Source organism: Malus sylvestris, chromosome 2 (genome assembly GCF_916048215.2).
Source record: "Malus sylvestris chromosome 2, drMalSylv7.2, whole genome shotgun sequence".
NCBI classification, from domain to species: domain Eukaryota; kingdom Viridiplantae; phylum Streptophyta; class Magnoliopsida; order Rosales; family Rosaceae; genus Malus; species Malus sylvestris.
The window spans coordinates 9,618,384-9,637,885 of record NC_062261.1 but is presented as its reverse complement, the minus strand read 5'-3'; the positions used below and the strand labels follow the sequence as shown (position 1 = coordinate 9,637,885).

The 19,502-nt window shown below is 39.1% G+C and overlaps 2 protein-coding genes and 1 long non-coding RNA gene across 4 annotated transcripts; 2 read left to right on the top strand and 1 right to left on the bottom strand.

Moving 5' to 3' along the window:
- The first annotated feature begins 2,102 nt into the window (after nucleotides 1-2,102).
- Nucleotides 2,103-4,702, top strand: LOC126611358 (uncharacterized). The gene has a single exon (XM_050279591.1). The coding sequence runs from the start codon at nucleotides 2,452-2,454 to the stop codon at nucleotides 4,426-4,428; it is 1,977 nt and encodes a 658-aa protein (XP_050135548.1). The 5' UTR covers nucleotides 2,103-2,451; the 3' UTR covers nucleotides 4,429-4,702.
- A 1,120-nt stretch (nucleotides 4,703-5,822) lies between these two features.
- On the top strand, nucleotides 5,823-7,965 carry LOC126586750 (uncharacterized). Of its 2 annotated transcripts, XR_007610894.1 has the most exons (4): nucleotides 5,823-6,229; nucleotides 6,832-6,893; nucleotides 7,525-7,594; nucleotides 7,718-7,965. It is a non-coding gene; the product is annotated as an uncharacterized LOC126586750 (long non-coding RNA). The 2 variants fall into 2 exon arrangements; XR_007610893.1 differs by lacking the exon at nucleotides 7,718-7,965 and having other exon boundaries at nucleotides 7,525-7,699.
- An 806-nt stretch (nucleotides 7,966-8,771) lies between these two features.
- On the bottom strand, nucleotides 8,772-10,559 carry LOC126610369 (uncharacterized). Its single transcript, XM_050278432.1, has one exon. The coding sequence runs from the start codon at nucleotides 10,493-10,495 to the stop codon at nucleotides 8,843-8,845; it is 1,653 nt and encodes a 550-aa protein (XP_050134389.1). The 5' UTR covers nucleotides 10,496-10,559; the 3' UTR covers nucleotides 8,772-8,842.
- Nucleotides 10,560-19,502: the final 8,943 nt, after the last annotated feature.

The following is a 19,502-nucleotide window of genomic DNA, read 5'->3' as shown; positions in this document are numbered from 1 at the left end:
CAATAGGAGCAGCTGCTCATTTTTCAGTAGCCAAGTTCTGTTCTTATTCAATTCAAATGCCACAAATAAACAAATATATGCATTGAGAGGAAAAAATTGTGCGAAAATAAGTTTCCTAATTCTATTAAAGCGAAGGAATAGTGAAATTCGTTATTTTTACTCTATTTAAAATTGACATTTACAAAGCAACGTTCAATAGTTATCTGCCAAGCAAAACATAGTTCATTGAGATCCATTTTAAATCTATGTGTCTGAGCTCGCACATTAAGAGATTCGGATCACTCAATTTCAATCATACGATTCTTATTGGTTTATTTTATTAGCTCATTTTACAAACTCAAAAATTTGAACAGCTCGAATCTTTGTCTCGAATAAAATCCCTTGATTCGTGAGCTTCGTACACAAAATCCAAAGTGATTCTTACTCCATCTATATGACTACAACAACCTGAAAAGGTTGAGGACCCAGTGGGGCTTGTAGGTTTAAAAAAAAAATTAAAAAATAAATTAAAAAATAAAAGAAGACAGCCTGACATCATTTTCTAATTTTCTTATGATATATTTCATGAGTAATTCGCCAATTTCTTCTAGACTACTCCTGATATGCCCCTCGAACATTTATTTTGACTAAGATTGACTAATTTCCCCCAACATTTTAATTGTAAGGATAAACATTTTTAATCATCTAAACTTCAAGTGGTCATATCACTGTTTACCATCATTTCTCTTCATTTGTGAATGAAATATTTTAGGTTCAAATTTTACACTTAAAGGCGAATTTGAGAGGCCAAAGGTGATTTTGAATCACATTATTGCTAGTCAATTATTAGGCTTACCTTATTGTAAGGAACCTATTCCTCCATCCACATCCCTTAGTATAAATAATATTGTTTGTTCAAGAAAAAAAAATTTGAGTTTTACTTAGTACTACTAGGGGTGGATTTTTTTGCCAAATTGCCGTGCCAACCGAATTACCAACCGTACCATACCGATTTTGTGCCAAATTTTTTGTGCCAATCGGTAATGGTACGGTATTGTACCGTACTGAAATTTCATGGTACGGTATTGGTAATGGATATCATTACCACGGTATTATCTTACCGTGCCGAACATATAATATAATATATAATTTATAAATTATATAATATATAATTATATAACACATATTTATAATATTCTAATAATTTGATATGCTGAAAGAGGCTCAACCTCGGTTCAAGATTCCAAATAGGAAGAAGATTGCGGCTAGTGTGTGTGATTTATATGTGTTGGAGAAGTCTAAGTTATTTGAAGCAATGCATAATCACAGGGTAAGTATCACAACCGATACTTGGACATCGGTATAAAACATTAACTACATGGTAGTTACTGCTCACTTCATGGATAGGGAATGAAAGTTGCACAAACGGATTATAAACTTCATAAAGATCACAGGTCATAAGGGAGAAGACATTGGGAAAGTTCTAGAAGTGTGTTTGAACCAATGGAGGATAGAGACGATCTTTAGCATGGGGGAAACTTCTATTTGTTTTGGTTCGTAGCTTCTATTTGGATTGTAAACTTAATTTTCATCATGAATCTTGATGCATCATTTGAATTATTGTGTGTGTGAATTGTGAATGATGAATAATCGATGAATTTAGGCTACAAAGTATTAGATAAAGGTACAATAAAAAAGTTTTGCACTTGAATTGGGTTAAAAAAGCCAAAACAAATTTTGTCCCAAAACAAAGTGGCAAATACCATTGCCATACCATGCCAACCGAACATTTGGCAATACCGAACTTCGGTATACCGAAAGTTTGGTATGGTATTGGTAATAGATTTTACCAAACCAAAAGTTTGGTACGGTAATTGGTACGAGGGTTTTGGTACGGTAACCGTACCGAACCCACCTCTAAGTACTACGGTTCGAAGTTTTACTTAGTACTACGGTTCGGTATAATATGTTATGTATATAAAAAAATCCATGTCACTTGCATTCCATCATTTTATGTGTATTTATTCCCAAAAACGTTGAAAAAAAGAAAAAAAATCAAGAAAATGAAATCGAGCCAGCAAAAGAAAGAAAAGGTCAACAGTGTTTATTATATATGTGAAGAAAAACTCGTTTGACCAGACCTAGTAGAACTCGTCGAGATCACAAACTCCTTGCAATTTTGCAGCTCAACAAAAAACCCAAAACCAACAGTCTTTCCAGCTCTCCCTCTCTTCTGCCCTAACCCCATGTCGCGTCTGCCGAAATATTCATCTCCGAATTTCTGCAGACCTGCCACAGACTCATAGCACGCTACCCAATTCACATCTCCAACCTTCGTCCTCCCAGAGATCGATATTCCGATTCCAGACACCAGAACAAGAATACCCTTTTGTGTTGTTTGATCCAATCTGTGATTTTTTCAGTCAGACATTTCATCAAACACCTTGGTGTCCTTGGTCCGCCGTGCCAGCCATGGCGGACATAGTGAAGCAAATCTTGGCGAAGCCGATCCAGCTAGCGGACCAGGTCACAAAGGCAGCCGACGAGGCCAGTTCGTCGAAGCAGGACTGCTTGGAGCTCAAATCCAAGACTGAGAAGCTGGCGGGGTTGCTCCGGCAGGCGGCGAGAGCCAGCTCCGACCTCTACGAGCGCCCTACTCGGCGGATCATCGACGAGACTGAGCAGGTGCTCGATAAGGCTCTGTCTTTGGTGCTCAAATGTCGAGCCAACGGAATCATGAAGCGAGTCTTCACCATTATCCCGGCTGCGCAGTTCCGGAAAATGTCGTCCCATCTTGAAAACTCTATCGGCGATCTGTCGTGGCTGCTCCGGGTGTCGGCTCCTGCGGATACCCGGGAGGATGGGTACTTGGGGCTGCCTCCAATCGCTGCAAACGAGCCAATTCTGTGCCTCATTTGGGAGCAGATTGCAATTCTGCATACTGGGTCGGTTGATGATCGATCTGATGCAGCAGCTTCGCTTGTTTCGCTTGCTCGGGACAATGATCGGTACGGGAAGCTGATAATTGAGGAAGGTGGAGTCGGGCCCTTGTTAAAATTGGTCAAAGAGGGCAAACCGGAAGGACAAGAGAACGCCGCCGAGGCACTCGGGCTGCTTGGCCGTGATCCGGAGAATGTGGAGCACATGATCCACGCCGGTGTGTGCTCGGTGTTTGCAAAAATCCTCAAAGAAGGTCCGATGAAGGTGCAAGCCATGGTGGCCCAGGCGGTGTCGGAGCTTGCAGGTCACTACCCCAAATGCCAGGACCTTTTTGCGCAGCATAACATCATTCGGCTGCTGGTTAGCCATCTTGCTTTTGAAACTGTTCAGGAGCACAGTAAGTATTCTATTACCTTCAACAAAGCTACGTCGATTCATGCCGTTGTGGTGGCAACCAATAATTCCAATGCGAATAACCATTCGAACAAGGCGGGTGAGGAGGATGAGAAGCAGGGTTACAGTCGCATTCCTCATCCGTTGGGTAATCGAACCCCGAGTCGGTTGCACAATGTGGTTGCTACTACCATGGCAATGCAGGGCGGGCCGAAGCCTGGTGGGAGTCAAACCACTGATGCCAAGAGCAATGGAAACGGAACTATCAACGGAAGGCAGAATCCTCAGCACCAACAGTCTCACCATCATCATAATCTTTCCGGGACGAGCATTAAGGGGAGGGAACAGGAAGACCCTGCCACCAAGGCCAACATGAAAGCAATGGCGGCCAGAGCTCTTTGGCAGCTAGCCAAGGGGAACTCGCCTATTTGCCGCAGCATCACTGAATCCAGAGCACTGCTATGTTTTGCAGTGCTCTTGGAGAAGGGCTCCGAAGATGTTCAGCTCAATTCTGCGTTGGCATTAATGGTGATTACAGCAGTAGCAGAGAAGGATGCTGAGTTGAGAAGATCAGCCTTCAAGCCTAATTCCCCGGCTTGCAAATCTGTGGTTGACCAACTACAGAAGATTACTGAGAAAGCTGATGCAGATTCAGACCTCCTGATTCCATGCATCAAAGCTATTGGGAATTTGGCAAGGACGTTTCGGGCAACTGAGACGAGAATGATTGGCCCGTTAGTGCGGCTTCTCGATGAAAGAGAGGCTGAGGTCACCAGGGAGGCTACCATTGCCCTCACAAAGTTTGCCTGTACAGACAACTATCTTCATCTCGACCATTCCAAGGCAATAATAAGTGCTGGTGGCGCTAAGCACTTGATCCAGCTTGTGTATTTCGGGGAGCAAATTGTTCAAATTCCCGCGCTGGTTCTCATGTGCTACATTGCACTTCATGTACCCGACAGCGAAGAACTTGCCCAGGCTGAGGTGCTCACGGTGCTCGAATGGGCGTCCAAGCAATCATGTATGACCCAAGACGAATCGCTCGAAATGTTGCTACAAGAAGCGAAGAGCAGGTTGGATCTTTATCAGTCCAGGGGCTCGAGGGGATTCCATTGATTCAATCACAAGGCAGAGTGGTCTTCCCATACCCGAAACAAAAAGGAACACATTTCATTTTTTTCTTGTTTTTATGATTCTCATTGAGTGTACATACTACGTAATTTACAACTTTCTCAGTCAAATTAAGATCTTCTTCTGAATTTCCGTTTCCCCTCCGTTGTTGTCGTTAAAATGGGTGATCAGAAGTTCGGATTCTTGATATATCGAGTTACTTTCCCTATGTAATTAACTTCTTAAAGCGAATACGAACGAGTTTGCTAGTTTTAGCATATGTCGAAGTTTAGATTTTTATGCTAAAGATGGTTGTTATTCGCGTTATTCGCAGATTTGCTGACAAACTTTTGCTTAATGTACTATAATTCCTAAAACGTCTTAAGAACGGAATGCTAACTGGACCGGAGTGGTACTTGATCTGGTTTTGTAGCCGTCGTGAGATAAAATTTCGAACACCACGCCGTAAAACTAGATTAACTTTAAATCTGTTCATCTGATTACATCAGTAACTAAATTATGAATGCTTTGAAATCAGAATGCAGAAGTAAAACGAATATCTGCAGTACACAAATCTCTGCACCAATCAGGATTCGTGATCGATCTTGCGTAATCAGCAAGACATTGTTTGGGTAATTATATAAGTACCAGCTGCTGGATGACTTTCCTGCAGCCATCGAAAGTGCAGGTTTTCTGAACGAAAATAAGGTAATAAAGGAAAAACACAACGTTTCCAAGCCAAATACAACCTACAGTAATGAAATTTATGCAAGTTGAGAGAGAGAGCATTTTCAACGTGAACCGTTGAGAAAAATCGACATGAAACCAGGCCTAGTCCGAGTGAGCTAATTCAAGTCGCGGTGCACGTTGCAATGTTTCTGAGAAGATATCAAAAAATGATTCGAGCAATTTTCTAACTGGACAGCCGGGAAACGAAAAACAACTTGTTTCCAAATGGCCGCTTTGGCGAGTAGGCCGCAAGTACTAGACAACTATATACAGGAGCTTGACAAATCTGATGTAGTTAAAACCTTAACCAATGCTCAAGAACCAACCACTTTGGGGAGTAGGTGACAAGAATAATGGACACCAATTAAGAACATAAAAAACGGAATCAATGCTCGAGAACTCACCAAGGTGGCGAGTAGGTACCGGGAATTATACACCAATCTGCATCAGAAGAATGGGTCTCCTTGTAAAAATCTGCAGCTTTTTGAGTACATAATTGCAAGAAATTACATGTTACACCCCACCCCCGATTTTCAAAATTGTTTTGGGTTTTTGTAAAAAAAAATTATTTTTGGATCTTAAATGGTGTGCCCAAGGGCTCCCACCCTATTTTGTCCCCCGGTTCCCTTTCCTTTTCTTTTATTTTTTATTCTTTCTTCTGAAAAGTCTTCCTCTTTCTCTCTTCTCCCTCACTCTCCCTTATCACTCCCTCTCGCCGTTCTCTATCTCAGCCCCTCCAAGGATTTTTCTTACCAACAGTCAACACCACAATAACATCAACATCTTCATTAGCACCCTAGTGAGCTTAGAATCGAAGAAAGAACACCTAAACCCTCATCTTCCATTCGGCCGGTACTGTTCATCGTCTTTCCCGATGAGTTTCGTCATTTTCCAACGTTGGTAAGCTTCTAAAAACCCTTGGGATGTGTTTTAGGGTTAGATCGAAGCTTGTTTTAAGTTGTGTATACGTTTGAATCGCATAAAATAGCTCGGAGTAGCTTTTCCAAATTTTCCTGCCAGCACCTCCCCTTTCGAGGAAATTTCCGGCCAAATCACAGCGAGTTGGCCTGCGTGCAAGGTATCAATCTCTTTGTCTCGTTGAGTACTACAACGTTCATTTTTATTTCACTCGATTTCGTTGAGTAACGAATAAGTTATGAGCCTTGGAAAATCAACCACCAAACCAGCCAAATGGTGGCTTGAAAACCAACCTCAACCCAGGCCTTTGGGCCGGGTTACCCAACCATTTTACCCAAGCCTTTAGGGCCGAACCCAGGCCTTAGGCCCAACCCAGGTTCCAAACCCATCAGAACCCAAGTCCCTTTTAAACCAAAACCTTTGGGCCTTTGTGACAAACCCAATACCCTAAACCTAAACCTAACCCATCCTAAGTCTAAGCCCAACCCGCATAACCCTTAAGCCCAAAACCCTTAGGGCCCGACCCGGTCCAACCCAATACCCTTGACCTGGATCCGTTGACTTTGACCCGGTCTGACCGTTGATTCGGTCAACTGTCGGTGTTGACTTTGACCGATCAAGGGTCAACGTTGACTTTTACAGTATTTCGTTCGGAATCTCTCCTAAGCTAATTTCGACGTCCTGGACTCGTTTTTTAAGTTCGTTTTTCCAAATTCAATCGTTTGAGTATAGTTGTATTAATTGGACCATTTATATGCTTAGGAGCAATTATTGTGGCGTTCTGTCTCCGCTAGTTTGCGTGGCTCTTCGGCGGCTAAGTATTTGTGAGTGGACCCCTTCTAAAAATGCATATTTTAATAGTAAAAAAACATACATGAAAAACATGATTTGATGATTACGTTTTATGAAACGTTTTGTGAGATAACATGCTTACTGAAGCTCTTTTAAATTATTACTATTTTTTCTATAATCCGTGTTCTTATAGAATATCTGATGGATAACGATATGATATTTAGAACATGTTTAGAACACCTCTTTATAGTATAGATGATGAATGACTTTATACTATGAAGTTGTTTTTCAATATATATATGTTCAATAGTTTTGTATTTACCTAGTGATCCCTATTCCACTACAGGACGAAATGATAGATTTTGGTCTGTCTCAGACGACGATTATGGTGTTGGCATAAGTCCTAAAGTGTTTTTCCTCTGGCTATTAGCACATGGACGGGGAGCCGACATGTGGCTTGGAGAGTTATCGGGCATTCACTAGTGCTTATTATATATACAAGTTATGATTTGAGACATTGTATGACATGCTAGGTTTCGGAAAGTCTATATTTATCATGATATATATGTGTTTTCATAAAACCTAAGGGTTAGTACGTTGATAACTGTTTTACTATATATATATTAACTTTGTCCACTCATGTTCGTTTTGCGTCCCTTTCAGGACTTAGAATCGAAGCACACAATTCCGACGTCAAGGCACTTCCGCATCGGAATCTTCAAGTCTTCTCGGTGTAGGATTCATCATTTGTTTCATTAAATTTTATATTATTCTTTTAATGTTCTAGTTAGTTGTATGCTCTAAACACGTTTCTTAAATGCACATTCTTTATTCTCTATCTATCCCTTGTTTTCAGCTTTTGCACTCAATAAATGGCTTTCGTCACCCTCGGATGTCGGCCAGCACGTGTTTATCTTGATATTCAGGGACTAGCAGGATCGGGGCGTGTCATTACAACTTCGAAATAGTGGTTAAACCAATCACAAACTGAATCAACATTGAAATTGGTTAAACCAATGTTTCTTCTAACACGGTGTTCATTTAGGTTTACAAATGTTTGGGGCATTATACGGTTACATCTCATAGTTAGTGTTCAAATCTTCTCCGTCCAGTATACACCGTGGGCGGTCTGAAATCAAGAACCAACCCCTTCCATTCCAAGTACAACACCACCCGTTGCGCTACACTCAAGTGATAGATGTATATTTAGCAAGCACTTCTTGATGGAAAAAGTTCATCTTGGCCTAGTAAACATCTTATTGCTTTCAAATGAGAATTTGGTTTGGTTTCAAGCGAAAAGCGATCCGCTATGGTTAAATCAAAAGAGAAAAATCGAATCAAATAGGCAATGATGTGTTGTTCAATTCATTGGGTCCTCAACCAGATTATCAATTAACAGTCTCCACAAGCAAATAGTGAGAACAAAATTTCAGCTAAAAGGTGTGAAAAAATCAGATACAGAAGCAATTAACCGTGACATTGCGGATCACAAAGATCGCGAAGACATGAGTGATGAACATTTGATTACATTTCAGAAATTGAGAATCGGAAACTCACCCAGTGACTCCTTGAATTCAAACAAGTGCAAAAGTAAATACTCTTAAACAACTAAGTTACTAACCACTCGCACGCTTGCTCCTACTTCAAATTGTCCTTGTCCAATGACATGCACTAATTAAAATGCAACGTTTATCACATTGTCTTTAAAAGCCTCTCCAATGGCATGGTTTCGGGGTCATCATTCACATTTACATCGCAATTAGTCTTGTTCTCGTCGTTAGTATGCACGCATGAACAATTTCAAATGCGAGACGGTTAATTAACCAGCAAGGGACTACAGAGTGTAGTGCAAAACCGTCTTGGAATTTCGGTTGTTTATCCGCGAGCTCAGACACTGCCCAAGACACACAAAAAAAAAAGGCTTTTTATTCATCTGATTAAAAAATTTGTAAATTCGAATCATTTGTACACATTGATTGAGTTAAGGGCATCCCCTTGAGCCCCTGGACTGATGAGGAAGATTCAGCCTACTCTTAGCCTTCTGTAACAATGTGTTCAGCGTTTCGTCTTGGGTCATATAAGATTGATTCGACGCCCATTTAAGCGCGGTGAGCATCTCAACCCGTGTAAGCTCTTCGATCTCTGGTGCAATGTTGCAGATGAGAACCAAGGCACGAATTTGAATAATCCTTCTCTCAAAATACAAAAGCTGGATTAATTGCATAGCCCCTCCAACACGTACTATTTGCTTGGAAAAATCATGGCGAAAATAGTTGTTTGGACGTACGAATTTTGTGAGGGCAATGCAAGCCTCTAACATCTCATCTTCTGTTTCTTGTAGAAATCCGACCAATGCGTCTATCATCCTTGTTTCTGTTGCCCCAAAGGCCCATGCCAAATTCCCAACAGCTTTGATGCATATGGTTACGAGCTCTGGATCTGCCTTATCGGTGATCTTTATTAGTAATTGATCACCGACATTTTTCCAAGCCGGAGATTTTGAACTCAAGGCTGATCTCCTCAACTCGGCATTATTCTCTGCTACTGCGGCGATCTCCATTAATGCATTGGCAGAGTAGAATCGAACATCTTCAGAACCCTTTTCCAATAGCATTGCGAAATATAATAGCGCTCCTGAGTTCGAGAGGCTATGGCAAATGACTGAGTTCCCCGTGGCTAGTTTCCAAAGTGCTGTTGCTGCCATTGCTTTCATTTCGGCCATGGTGGCATGGTCGTCATTGACATTGACGTCACTATCAGTTTCAGATGCGAGATGGCTAACGAGCAAGGGGACAACATCGTGCTGCGCAAAACCATGTTGGCATTCGGGGTGTTCGTCTGCGAGCATAGACACCGCCCAGGCCACAACAACCTGAACTTTCATGGGGGCTTCTCTGAGGATTTTTGCGAACACTTTAAACACGCCCGCATGTATCATGCGTTCGACACCTTGCCGAACAAGTGCCAGCAGCCCAAGGGTCCTGGCAGCATTCTCTTGTTCTTCCATTGTACCCTCTTGGACTAACTTCAATAAGGGTTCGACTCCACCTTCCTCAACAATGAACTCCGCATTTCGACAGTCGTCCCGGACAAGCGATCCGAGAGCACATGCCGCATCAGATCGACATTCAAGTGAAACAGGCTCGCGGCGAAGAATAGCAATCTGCTCCCAAATAATGAACAGAATCAACTCGTTAGATGCGATTGGAGGCAGCGTCGAGTACTCGTACTCACAGTTCCAAATGAGATGTAGAATCCACGAGACATCTTGGATTGAATTGTCGAGTAACCTAGAGATAATGCGGAAGTCAGATAAGGGGGTGGTGGTGGTGAAGCAAAGCTTGATCTTGTCAATGACAGTGCAATTGACAGGACAACGCTTGAGCAGCTTGGACAGAAACCTGCTGAGGATTCCTTCGACGCCGTTGATTACCAGCCGTTGTAGGCGACCGTAGGAATCGAGGACGGAGAGGTCACGGCTGAGGAACTGGCGGAGCAGCCCCGCCAACATTCGAGTCTTGGATTTGAGCTTGGGGACCGACTCCTTCTCCTCGGAACTCACAACCGCCACGTCCAAAGCCTTCGTGACTTGGTCGGCAAGTTCGACCGTCTTGGCCAATATTTGCTTCACCATTATTCTTGCTCTGCAATGTCAATCAAATGAATTCAGATTCAACGATAAAAAGGAAAAAAAAAAGAAAGAACAGAAATGGGAATCACAAAGAGCAGGAATGTGGGGAATTTTTCTTCTGCTGCTGCTTCAGCCGCGAATATAAAGCCAAACGGTTTTAATTTCTGTTAGAGCCTTTGACCGGGCTTTTTCCCGCCTTTAATATCATCCACTTTGTTATGGACAAGTCTCAATTTCGTATTATGGATTTTTAAGTGTTGAATTTTAATTTTTGTATATTTAATACTGATATTGTGCCATTTTTTGTGTCAAATGGTAAGATCATCTCCAACCGAAGGGTCCAGATGACCGAAAATAATCCCAAAATTGTCTCCAACTGAAGGATAAGCCAAAGGGTTTGTGGGCCCCACTTAACAAAAAAGCCCAAAGGGCCAACCAGCTGGCCATTTTTAACCAACCAACCAGCCCGCTGGCTAGCCCACTTTTTTTTTTTTTGTTCTTTTCCATTTGTCTAGCCTACTTTATGGTTTAGGGCTTAGGTTTTTTTTTGTCCCAGCCCACTTTTTGTTTTTATGGCTAGCCCACTTCTTCTTCTTCTTTTTTTCTTTTTTTTTAATTTCTAATTTTTTCCTATATCATTTCTCTCATATTTTTCACCATTTCATACTATATTAACTCATTTTATTTCAATTCTTCACATTTCATACTATAGCCTTTTGGCCCTTGGTTAGAAACAGTTTTTTGTAACTGGGCTAAAGCGAATCCTATGGCCCTCGGTTGGAGACGGTAAGAAATATGGCTATGCACTGTTCATTAAAATATTAATTTCTTGGATGGCTAGAGGGCTAAAACGAACCCTCTGGCCCTTCTTCGGTTGGAGATGGTCTAATGGTTCTCTAATTGTATCCTTGGGTTTTGAGGATGGATTGTGTTGTGAGTTCAGTTACTCATCCATTTCTCGTGGACTCTAGATGATAGGGTATGGCACACTTGTGTCAATGGTTGGTCTGAGCCTAAGATAAGAAAACTAAAACTAAAAAAATTGTCGCTAAACCTAGAAGGAATGGTCAAAACATGAAGTGCTTCATAGCACGAACAATCAAAAGGGCGTGAAAACTGTTGTTCACAGTCGTTTCACCTGAGCAATTTGAATACATCTCTGCTGGTGAAACTTCCAAGGATGCTTGGGACATTGTAAAAGACACTCATGGGGAACGTTGATATGAGTGCTTTGAAGCTCCAATTTTTCACAAACCAGTTTGAAAATATTAAGTTGGAGGAAGATGAGTTCTTCTATGATTATCATGCTAAAGCGGGTCTTATTGTTAATGCTTGTCATAATCTAGGTGAAACGATACCTACATTAGAAATTTAAGTATTTACGAACTTAAAGAGTTACTTGGGTCTTTAGAAGCTTATAAAAAGAAACATCCACCTGTCAAAAAGAACAAAACCATTCCCTTAAAAGCTGTTTAAGACGGTATTTTCACCATGTTTGTTACACAATAAGTAATAAAAAATAATAAAATTTCCTTGCATGGTAAAGCATGACTATTAAATATATATATATATATATAAAATTTAACTTTTCATCGTTTTCTTCAGTGTTTTATGTTAACCAAGCTTGATCATATGCAGAAGAAGATGAACACAGTAGACTTAGAAAAAAAGAAAGAGAGAGTGCGTAGAAGATGAACACAGTATACTTAGAGAGAGAGAGACAGAGACAGAGAGAGACACAGAATTCTTAGAGAAGAAGTAATATGTTTGTATTGATAATTTTCCTTAACTGTTTACATTAACATTGTAGTATATATACACCTAAGATGGCTTACAAACTAAGCTAATTGTTTTAACAAACTCCAAACTCCTTGCCTAATCTTCTGACACTTGGCAAGAGTACAAACCTTAAATTGATTACTCCTTACATCTCCCCTCAATCACAGGGGCAGTAAAACTAAGTCTGAGATTGGCACAATGAGTTCGAAACAATGGTGCAGACAACCCTTTAGTTAGGATATCTGCAAAGTGCTCTTGTGAAGAGACAAACTAAACCAGCAACATTCTTTTAGCCACACGTTCCCTCACAAAATGAACATCAATCTCAATATGTTTTGTGCGCTGATGCTGGACAAGATTACATGTACGAGCAATTGTAGATAAATTATCATAATAAAGGGTAGGTGTACCAGAAATTGAAACTTGCAGAAACTGTACCAATTGCTTTATCCAATCAATCTCAGCAACTGTGGAAAACAATGCTTAATACTCTGCCTCAGTGGAGGAACGTGAGACAGTGTTTTGTTTCTTGGAGGACCATGAGATAGGGTTAGATCCAAGAAAGACAACCAGTCTTGTAGTAGATCGTCGATCATTGGGATCCCCTGCCCAATCAGCATCACTAAATGCCTATAAATCCAAATCTTCTTTGGTATAATGCAAACCATATCCTTGAGTAGCTTTTTAGATAGCACAGAATCCTTTTAATTGCCACAAATGAGCTTCCATAGGACACTGCATGAACTGAGAAACCTGATGTACTGCAAATGCAATGTCAGGCCGAGTGAAAGTGAGGTATTGAAGTGCTCCCACAAGGCTTCGATATAGTGCTGGATTATTATAGGGTTTTCGATCATCCTTCAACAACTGATTATAGGGTAGGCAAGGTGTAGCACAAGGCTTAGACATCTCCATTCCAGATTCTACAAGCAAATCACCAACATATTTGTCTTGAGATAGAAATAATCCATCCTCCTTATGAACAACCTGTCCTAAGAAAATAATGCGATGGTCCGAGATCTTTGATATCAAACTCTTGAGTAAGTGCATGAATAACATTTGATATAGCTTGAGAAGCACTTCCCTTGATGATAATATCATCAACATATAATAATAGGATCATAACATAACCATTCACAAATTTAACAAACAAAGATGAGTCACTATAGGTAGATTGAAACCCCAAAGATGGCAAGAAACTCGTAAATCACACATTCCAAGCCCTTGGGTCTTGCTTAAGACCATATAAGAACTTGTGCAACTTACAAACATAATCACTGTGAGTAGGATCCAGAAAACCTGGAGGTTGAGCCATATATACTTCCTCTTGTAACACACCATGCAGAAAAACGTTTTCACATCAAGTTGACGAAGATTCCAATGAAAATGAGCAGCCAAGGCAAGTACTAACCTCAATGTAATGGGCTTAACAACAAGACTAAACATCTCACCCTAGTCGATTCCTTCTTCTTGATTATAACCCTTTGCAACCAAGCGAGCCTTATACCTCCCTATAAAACCATCTGCATTCTTTTTAATCTTGAACACCCACTTACAGCCTACTAAATTTCAATGAGGTGGAAGAGGAACAAGAAACCATGTTCGTTGACTATGAAGAGCACTCAGTTCATCTTTCAGTGCAACCAACCAAACTGGAGATTTTATAGCAGATTTATATGTGGCAGGTTCTACCTTAGTAAGATCAACACCACCATGTTCATGAACAGATGCTAATAGAGCAATATTTTTAGAGATTCCACGATCAAGTCTGCATAAGATGCAGATTCAATGGTGGCATGGACAAAACCACCTGAAGTTGATCCCCTTGAAATTCAGGAACCACATAGAGTGAAGGCGAGGATTGATGAGCAGTGGCAGTAATGGGAGAAGTAGCAGGTGAAGAGTTAGACCTGGAAGCACTTAAAGTTGTAGAACCATTGTCATTCAAATCTCCAGAGCTCTTCTCAGGTGGCACAGGCACATATTCAACACTTGGTGTATTGGACATTGATAATGATGAGGAAGGAGACACATACTCAAATCGTGGTGTGACTATGACATTGTTACGGTTTGGGGTTAACACGGGAATAGTTATGGACATGGTAGGCAATAGAGGATACACTTTTGACAATTTAGAGGCCAAAGTGGAATATGGAAATTCTCTCTCATCAAACAAAACATGACGAGATATATAAACTCTTTTTGTGGTAGCTTCAAAACAAATGTACTCCTTATACTTTGAAGCATAACCTAGAAAAATGCACTTGGTGGTCCTAGGTTGCAGTTTGTTATTGGTATAAAGTCTAAGTAAAGAATAGCATGAACAACCAAACACTCGAAGGTGATGAATCTCAAGAATAGAATTAAACAAGGCCTCAAATAGATATTTATTGTGCAAAGTGGAAGAAGGCATGCGATTGATTAGATAAAGTGATGCTTGACAAGCAAATGACCAAAATGAAGGTGGTAAGGAAGCTGATTGTAATAAAGTAATAGATGTCTATATAATATGTCTATGTTTTCTCTCAGCAAGCCCGTATGTCTATGTTTTCTCTTAGCAAGCCCGTTTTGTTATGGGGTATGTAGACAAGACATGTGATGAATAATACCTTTGTCCACCAAATTTTTTTGAAAGGATTTGCTTATATACTCACCACCACCGTCACTCGTGAATTTTTTTGAAAGGATTTGCCTATCCTTATAAAAAATTGTTTGAATCAATATCGTTAAGTCTTCCAAATATATAAAATAAATTGATGGTTCACCACTAATGTGTTACTTGGTACTTACGCCGTTAATTTGATTGATACATTTGAATGGCTAAATGATTCTCAATTTGAATGATTTTTTATAAGGATGATCTCCAAAGAAAATTTTAAAAAATTAAACAGTTCCAATTATAAAATTTAATATATACTAAAACCAAAAAACAACTAAAACATTGTTCATAAGCACTTGTTTTACCCCTGGTCGCCATTGAAGAAAAGCCCCTCGCCCTCAAATGTGATTGCCACCTACGGATCCAACTCTTCGTTCATGTTTTTCCATCCCAACGCGTAAAGGCTACCCCCCCCCCACAAGAACCTCCTTCCCTTCCCTCTGCTTTCGACGCATCCCTCAGGCTACTAGACCCCTTGGTTTCCTCTTCACCGAGGGGTCTGGAAATCTTTCGAAAATCTTTTGAAAATACTGATTACAACTATCTGATTACAAAAATTTACACGATTTTCAATCCCACTGCATCGTGCAGGCCATTCATTGCTAGTTTGTACAGTAACAGATAATGTTGACTTCTCGATCATATCTTGGCTCTAATGCTCATCGAGCTGGTTCCATCTTCAAGCCATTAGGTGAAGCAAGGCATATATAGCTTTCACGAAATGTCATGAGAAAGAACCATGAACTATCAAAAGAAGCCAGTGTTACCGGTTGTACTGCGAGTACGTACTAATTAATGTGTGTATTTCCGAATCCTAACTATATATATATCGAAATCAATAAATGTCGAAGCTCCCCACAATACTCGACTAATATATGCTAGCTCGCCTCTTTGATTTTTCTTATTGCTACGGAAGTAATCTTTTATAAATAAATAGATAAATCTCTATACAAAAATGGTTATTTTCAGCAGTGCAGCAAACATGTGAAACTTGTAACCCAAATGATGATGACACACTCATATAACTTTGTGCTACTTAGTTCACAAAGGCTCAAACTCCCCACATTTAATACACTCCAAAAAAAAGGGGTCGAGGATTCCCTGTATGGCTTTATATGATCACATTACTTAATTATGCTTGAAAGAATACATTGCCTTCCTCCTCTAATATAATAGAGATTTTTTAGTATGATCGAAATACGGGATGGTACATTACATGCCATTACAATTGGAGAGACACTTGGAAAAAAAAAATTCTCTTAAATTGTATAATGACATGTAGTGTATCTCTTCATGTACAGATCTCACTGAAAAATCTATCCTACGATAACTAATACTACTTATATATATATATATATATATATATCCATTTTTGGATTAGTTTCTTTCCTTTAATCAAAAATAAAAATTCACGCGCCATACGCTACGAAACCAGCTGTGGTCTCTTTTGGTTCACTACGCAACCTGGGATGGATGCTTGGAATGATCAGAATAAGCATTCCTTGGATATGCATGCCATGAGATGAGTACATTCTGTTTTCTCCTGACCAATACCAAAATGTGCATGCATGCATGGAACAGACAACCATAAAACGAAAAGAGCGGGATTTATATATGATAGGGGAAAATGCTTATTTGTGAAAATTAAGGGTATAAATTAAAAACCTTATATTAATCTTCCCATTAAGCATTCATTCATGTTTTATATATGTGAAAGTGCAAACTGGGAATGGAAATTTCGTCCTCATAATTCAAGCGTATTGCTCAATGGAACGAGGCAACATGAAACTAACCAAGTCTTGAGCAAATTAATAGCAGTAGATTGCCAAATATATTGATTGTTTCTAAGATTAGGGAAGTTTGGATTGGATGGCTGATTTGTTGGTTCAAGGAGGATTTGGGTGGGTGGTAATTTGGGTTAGCTAGGCCAGTGATAAATCAATCAATTTAATCTAGGAGTTTTAACAAAACACTTCCAGTACTTTTCATTTTTAATGAAAAACCACATTTATACATTTTCCTGGTACTATTCACTATACCTTTAAAAATGACTTTTCATTAAAATGGAAGTTTTTTTGGACTTTTCGTTTGTTTTCCTTTTAATCTATTGTGTCAAACCCTAGTTGAATATCAGAATGCGTAACGAATAAGACTAACAAGAATAATAGAAATATTATTAAACAAACGAGAATGCCGGAACGGCTACAAAACCTTAAAAGACTACATTGTGACTAGCTTGTTATTCAAACTAAATTACAGGCAATATTTATAGAGAATTAAAACTAAGAAACCCTAACTCGGATGGATTAGATCCAAATCCTAAACTAACAAGCAAAATCCAAATACTAAAATAAACTTAAATACTAATATTTTCCAACAGTTTTTGCATGATTAATTCCAAGCAAGGTATAAAATATCGATGATATCGGAAATATCAGTAGTCCAAAAACACGAAAATTTCGATGAAAATATCGGGATATTATCAATATCGATAAAAATTGAATAAAAACCACGGAAATTGTAAGAAAAACTTGGAAATTTTTATTGAAACTTTGCATGATGTTTATTTAGTCAATTATCTATTAGTTTATCACAAAAAATTGGAAGGAAATGCATTGCGTGATAGATATAACTGATTTAAGTTGGTTATATAGCGAACTGGCAAACATTGTGAGTGTAGAAAATATGTAGTAATTAATGAAATAAGTTTAAACATACCATAATCATTTATATATAATGAATTAGTACAATATTTTACACTTTATACATTGTATGGTAAGATACATGAGTGACTTAGCAAGGTCTAAAATATCGATGATATCGAAAATATCGGTAGTCCAAAAAAATATCGGTAGTCCAAAAACACGGAAATTTCGATGGAAATATCGGGATATTATGGATATTTTAGACCATGATTCCAAGAAACGTCATTCGTTCAAGTTGCATGCCTTGCTCATGTGGAGTTTTAATGTCAGTAATGGTAATTAACGTTACAAAGGATGATTGGTTGCGTTCTCTTGTCATGTTATTTGGTTTCTTGAATAATTAATGCCCTTGATTTTTAAAACACTTAGGGGGCGTTTGTTACGCCGGACTATCTCGGACTGGACTAGCTTCAAGGACTAAGCTGGACTGGCTTAGACTAGACTAAGCTGGACTAACTTAGTGAAGCGTTTGGTGCAGTGTTGGACTAAGAAGCCGGATAATAACAAATTCTAATATTATATTATTTAATATATAAATTATTAATATTTTATTATGATCTAGGTGACCGGAGATAACGGGAAGTCTATCCGGAGTGGTTGTTGAGCATGACGAGGACGAGAGAAGATAGTCTTAGCTAGTCCCATGGTTATTGGGGGGTCTTGCTAAGACCTCTTAGTGAAGGGTTTTGTCCATGCTAGTCCCCTTTAGTCTCATTAATGTTAGTCCCAGCATGGAACAAACACAATATTGGACTAACAGTTAGTCCAGTCTAGTCCAGTCCCACTTAGTGAGGGCAAACAAACGCCCCCTTATTGAAATTCTGGCATGCATTTACATACTACATATAATAGTCATTTCACCGTCATTGGCAACGAAAAAGAGTTATGTTATGGCTCTTTTGCGTAACTGTAATTGAAATAAAAGGAATTGGATTTGGAAAGAATTGAATTAAGAAGGAGTAAGAATCAGATTTTTGTTAAAATTATTTACTTAAATTTTCTGTTGAACTGAGGAGGAGTAAGAATCATATTTTTGTTTTGGCTCTTTTTTTTTTACTTTTTTTTTCTTTTTGAATTCATATGTTAATCAAAGAAACGTGAAATTCAAGAAAAACAACCCAGCAAAAGCTCATTTATTAGCAATGGACGGTGGTGGGCAGCAGAAGTAAAATTGTAGTAAATATCCAAGGACATAATGAGTAAGAAAAATTGATTGCAATCCTTCCATACCATCTTATATAGGGACTTGGATTGTCTGTCCTCCCATTTCGGTGCCCTTCTCATGCCCTTTTGTTTGTGTGGTCACGGTTAAGTCACGTCAACATTTTATATTACTATTTCTTTTTGTTTTATTATTTTTATAAAAAAACAATATAAAATGTTGACGTGGCTTAACCGTGACCACACAAAACAGAAGGGCACGGGAAGGGCACCGAAATGGGAGGGTAGACAATCCAAGTCCCTTATATAGAGGTAGATTGTCTGCCCTTTTGTTATAGTGTCCTTTTTATTCTCCTTTATTTGTACGGTTTCTGTTAAGTCAAATCAATATTTTATATTAATTTTTTTATAGAAATAATAAGACAAAAAACAATAAGAATATAAAATGTTGATGTGGTTTAACCGTGATCGCAATCTGTCCTCGATCTTATATAGTGTCGGTCGGGCCTTTCATTTTGTTCCCCTAAAGTTAGTAAACGAAAGTATATCCCACGTAATTAACATCAATATGGTTAAAAGCGGAAGCGAAAGTTGGTTAATTACGGCATTGAAGATTAATTCACAATGAGTAATGTTTTTTTGCATTTTTCATACTAATTATTTTTACACAAAATCAAATAGATTTGATAAAAAATTTCGCTCACTC

What these genes read in the sequence shown, in the direction of transcription:
- LOC126611358 (XM_050279591.1), top strand. Translation starts at nt 2,452, where the DNA reads ATGGCGGACATAGTGAAGCAAATCTTGGCGAAGCCGATCCAGCTAGCG.
- LOC126610369 (XM_050278432.1), bottom strand. Translation starts at nt 10,495, where the DNA reads ATGGTGAAGCAAATATTGGCCAAGACGGTCGAACTTGCCGACCAAGTC.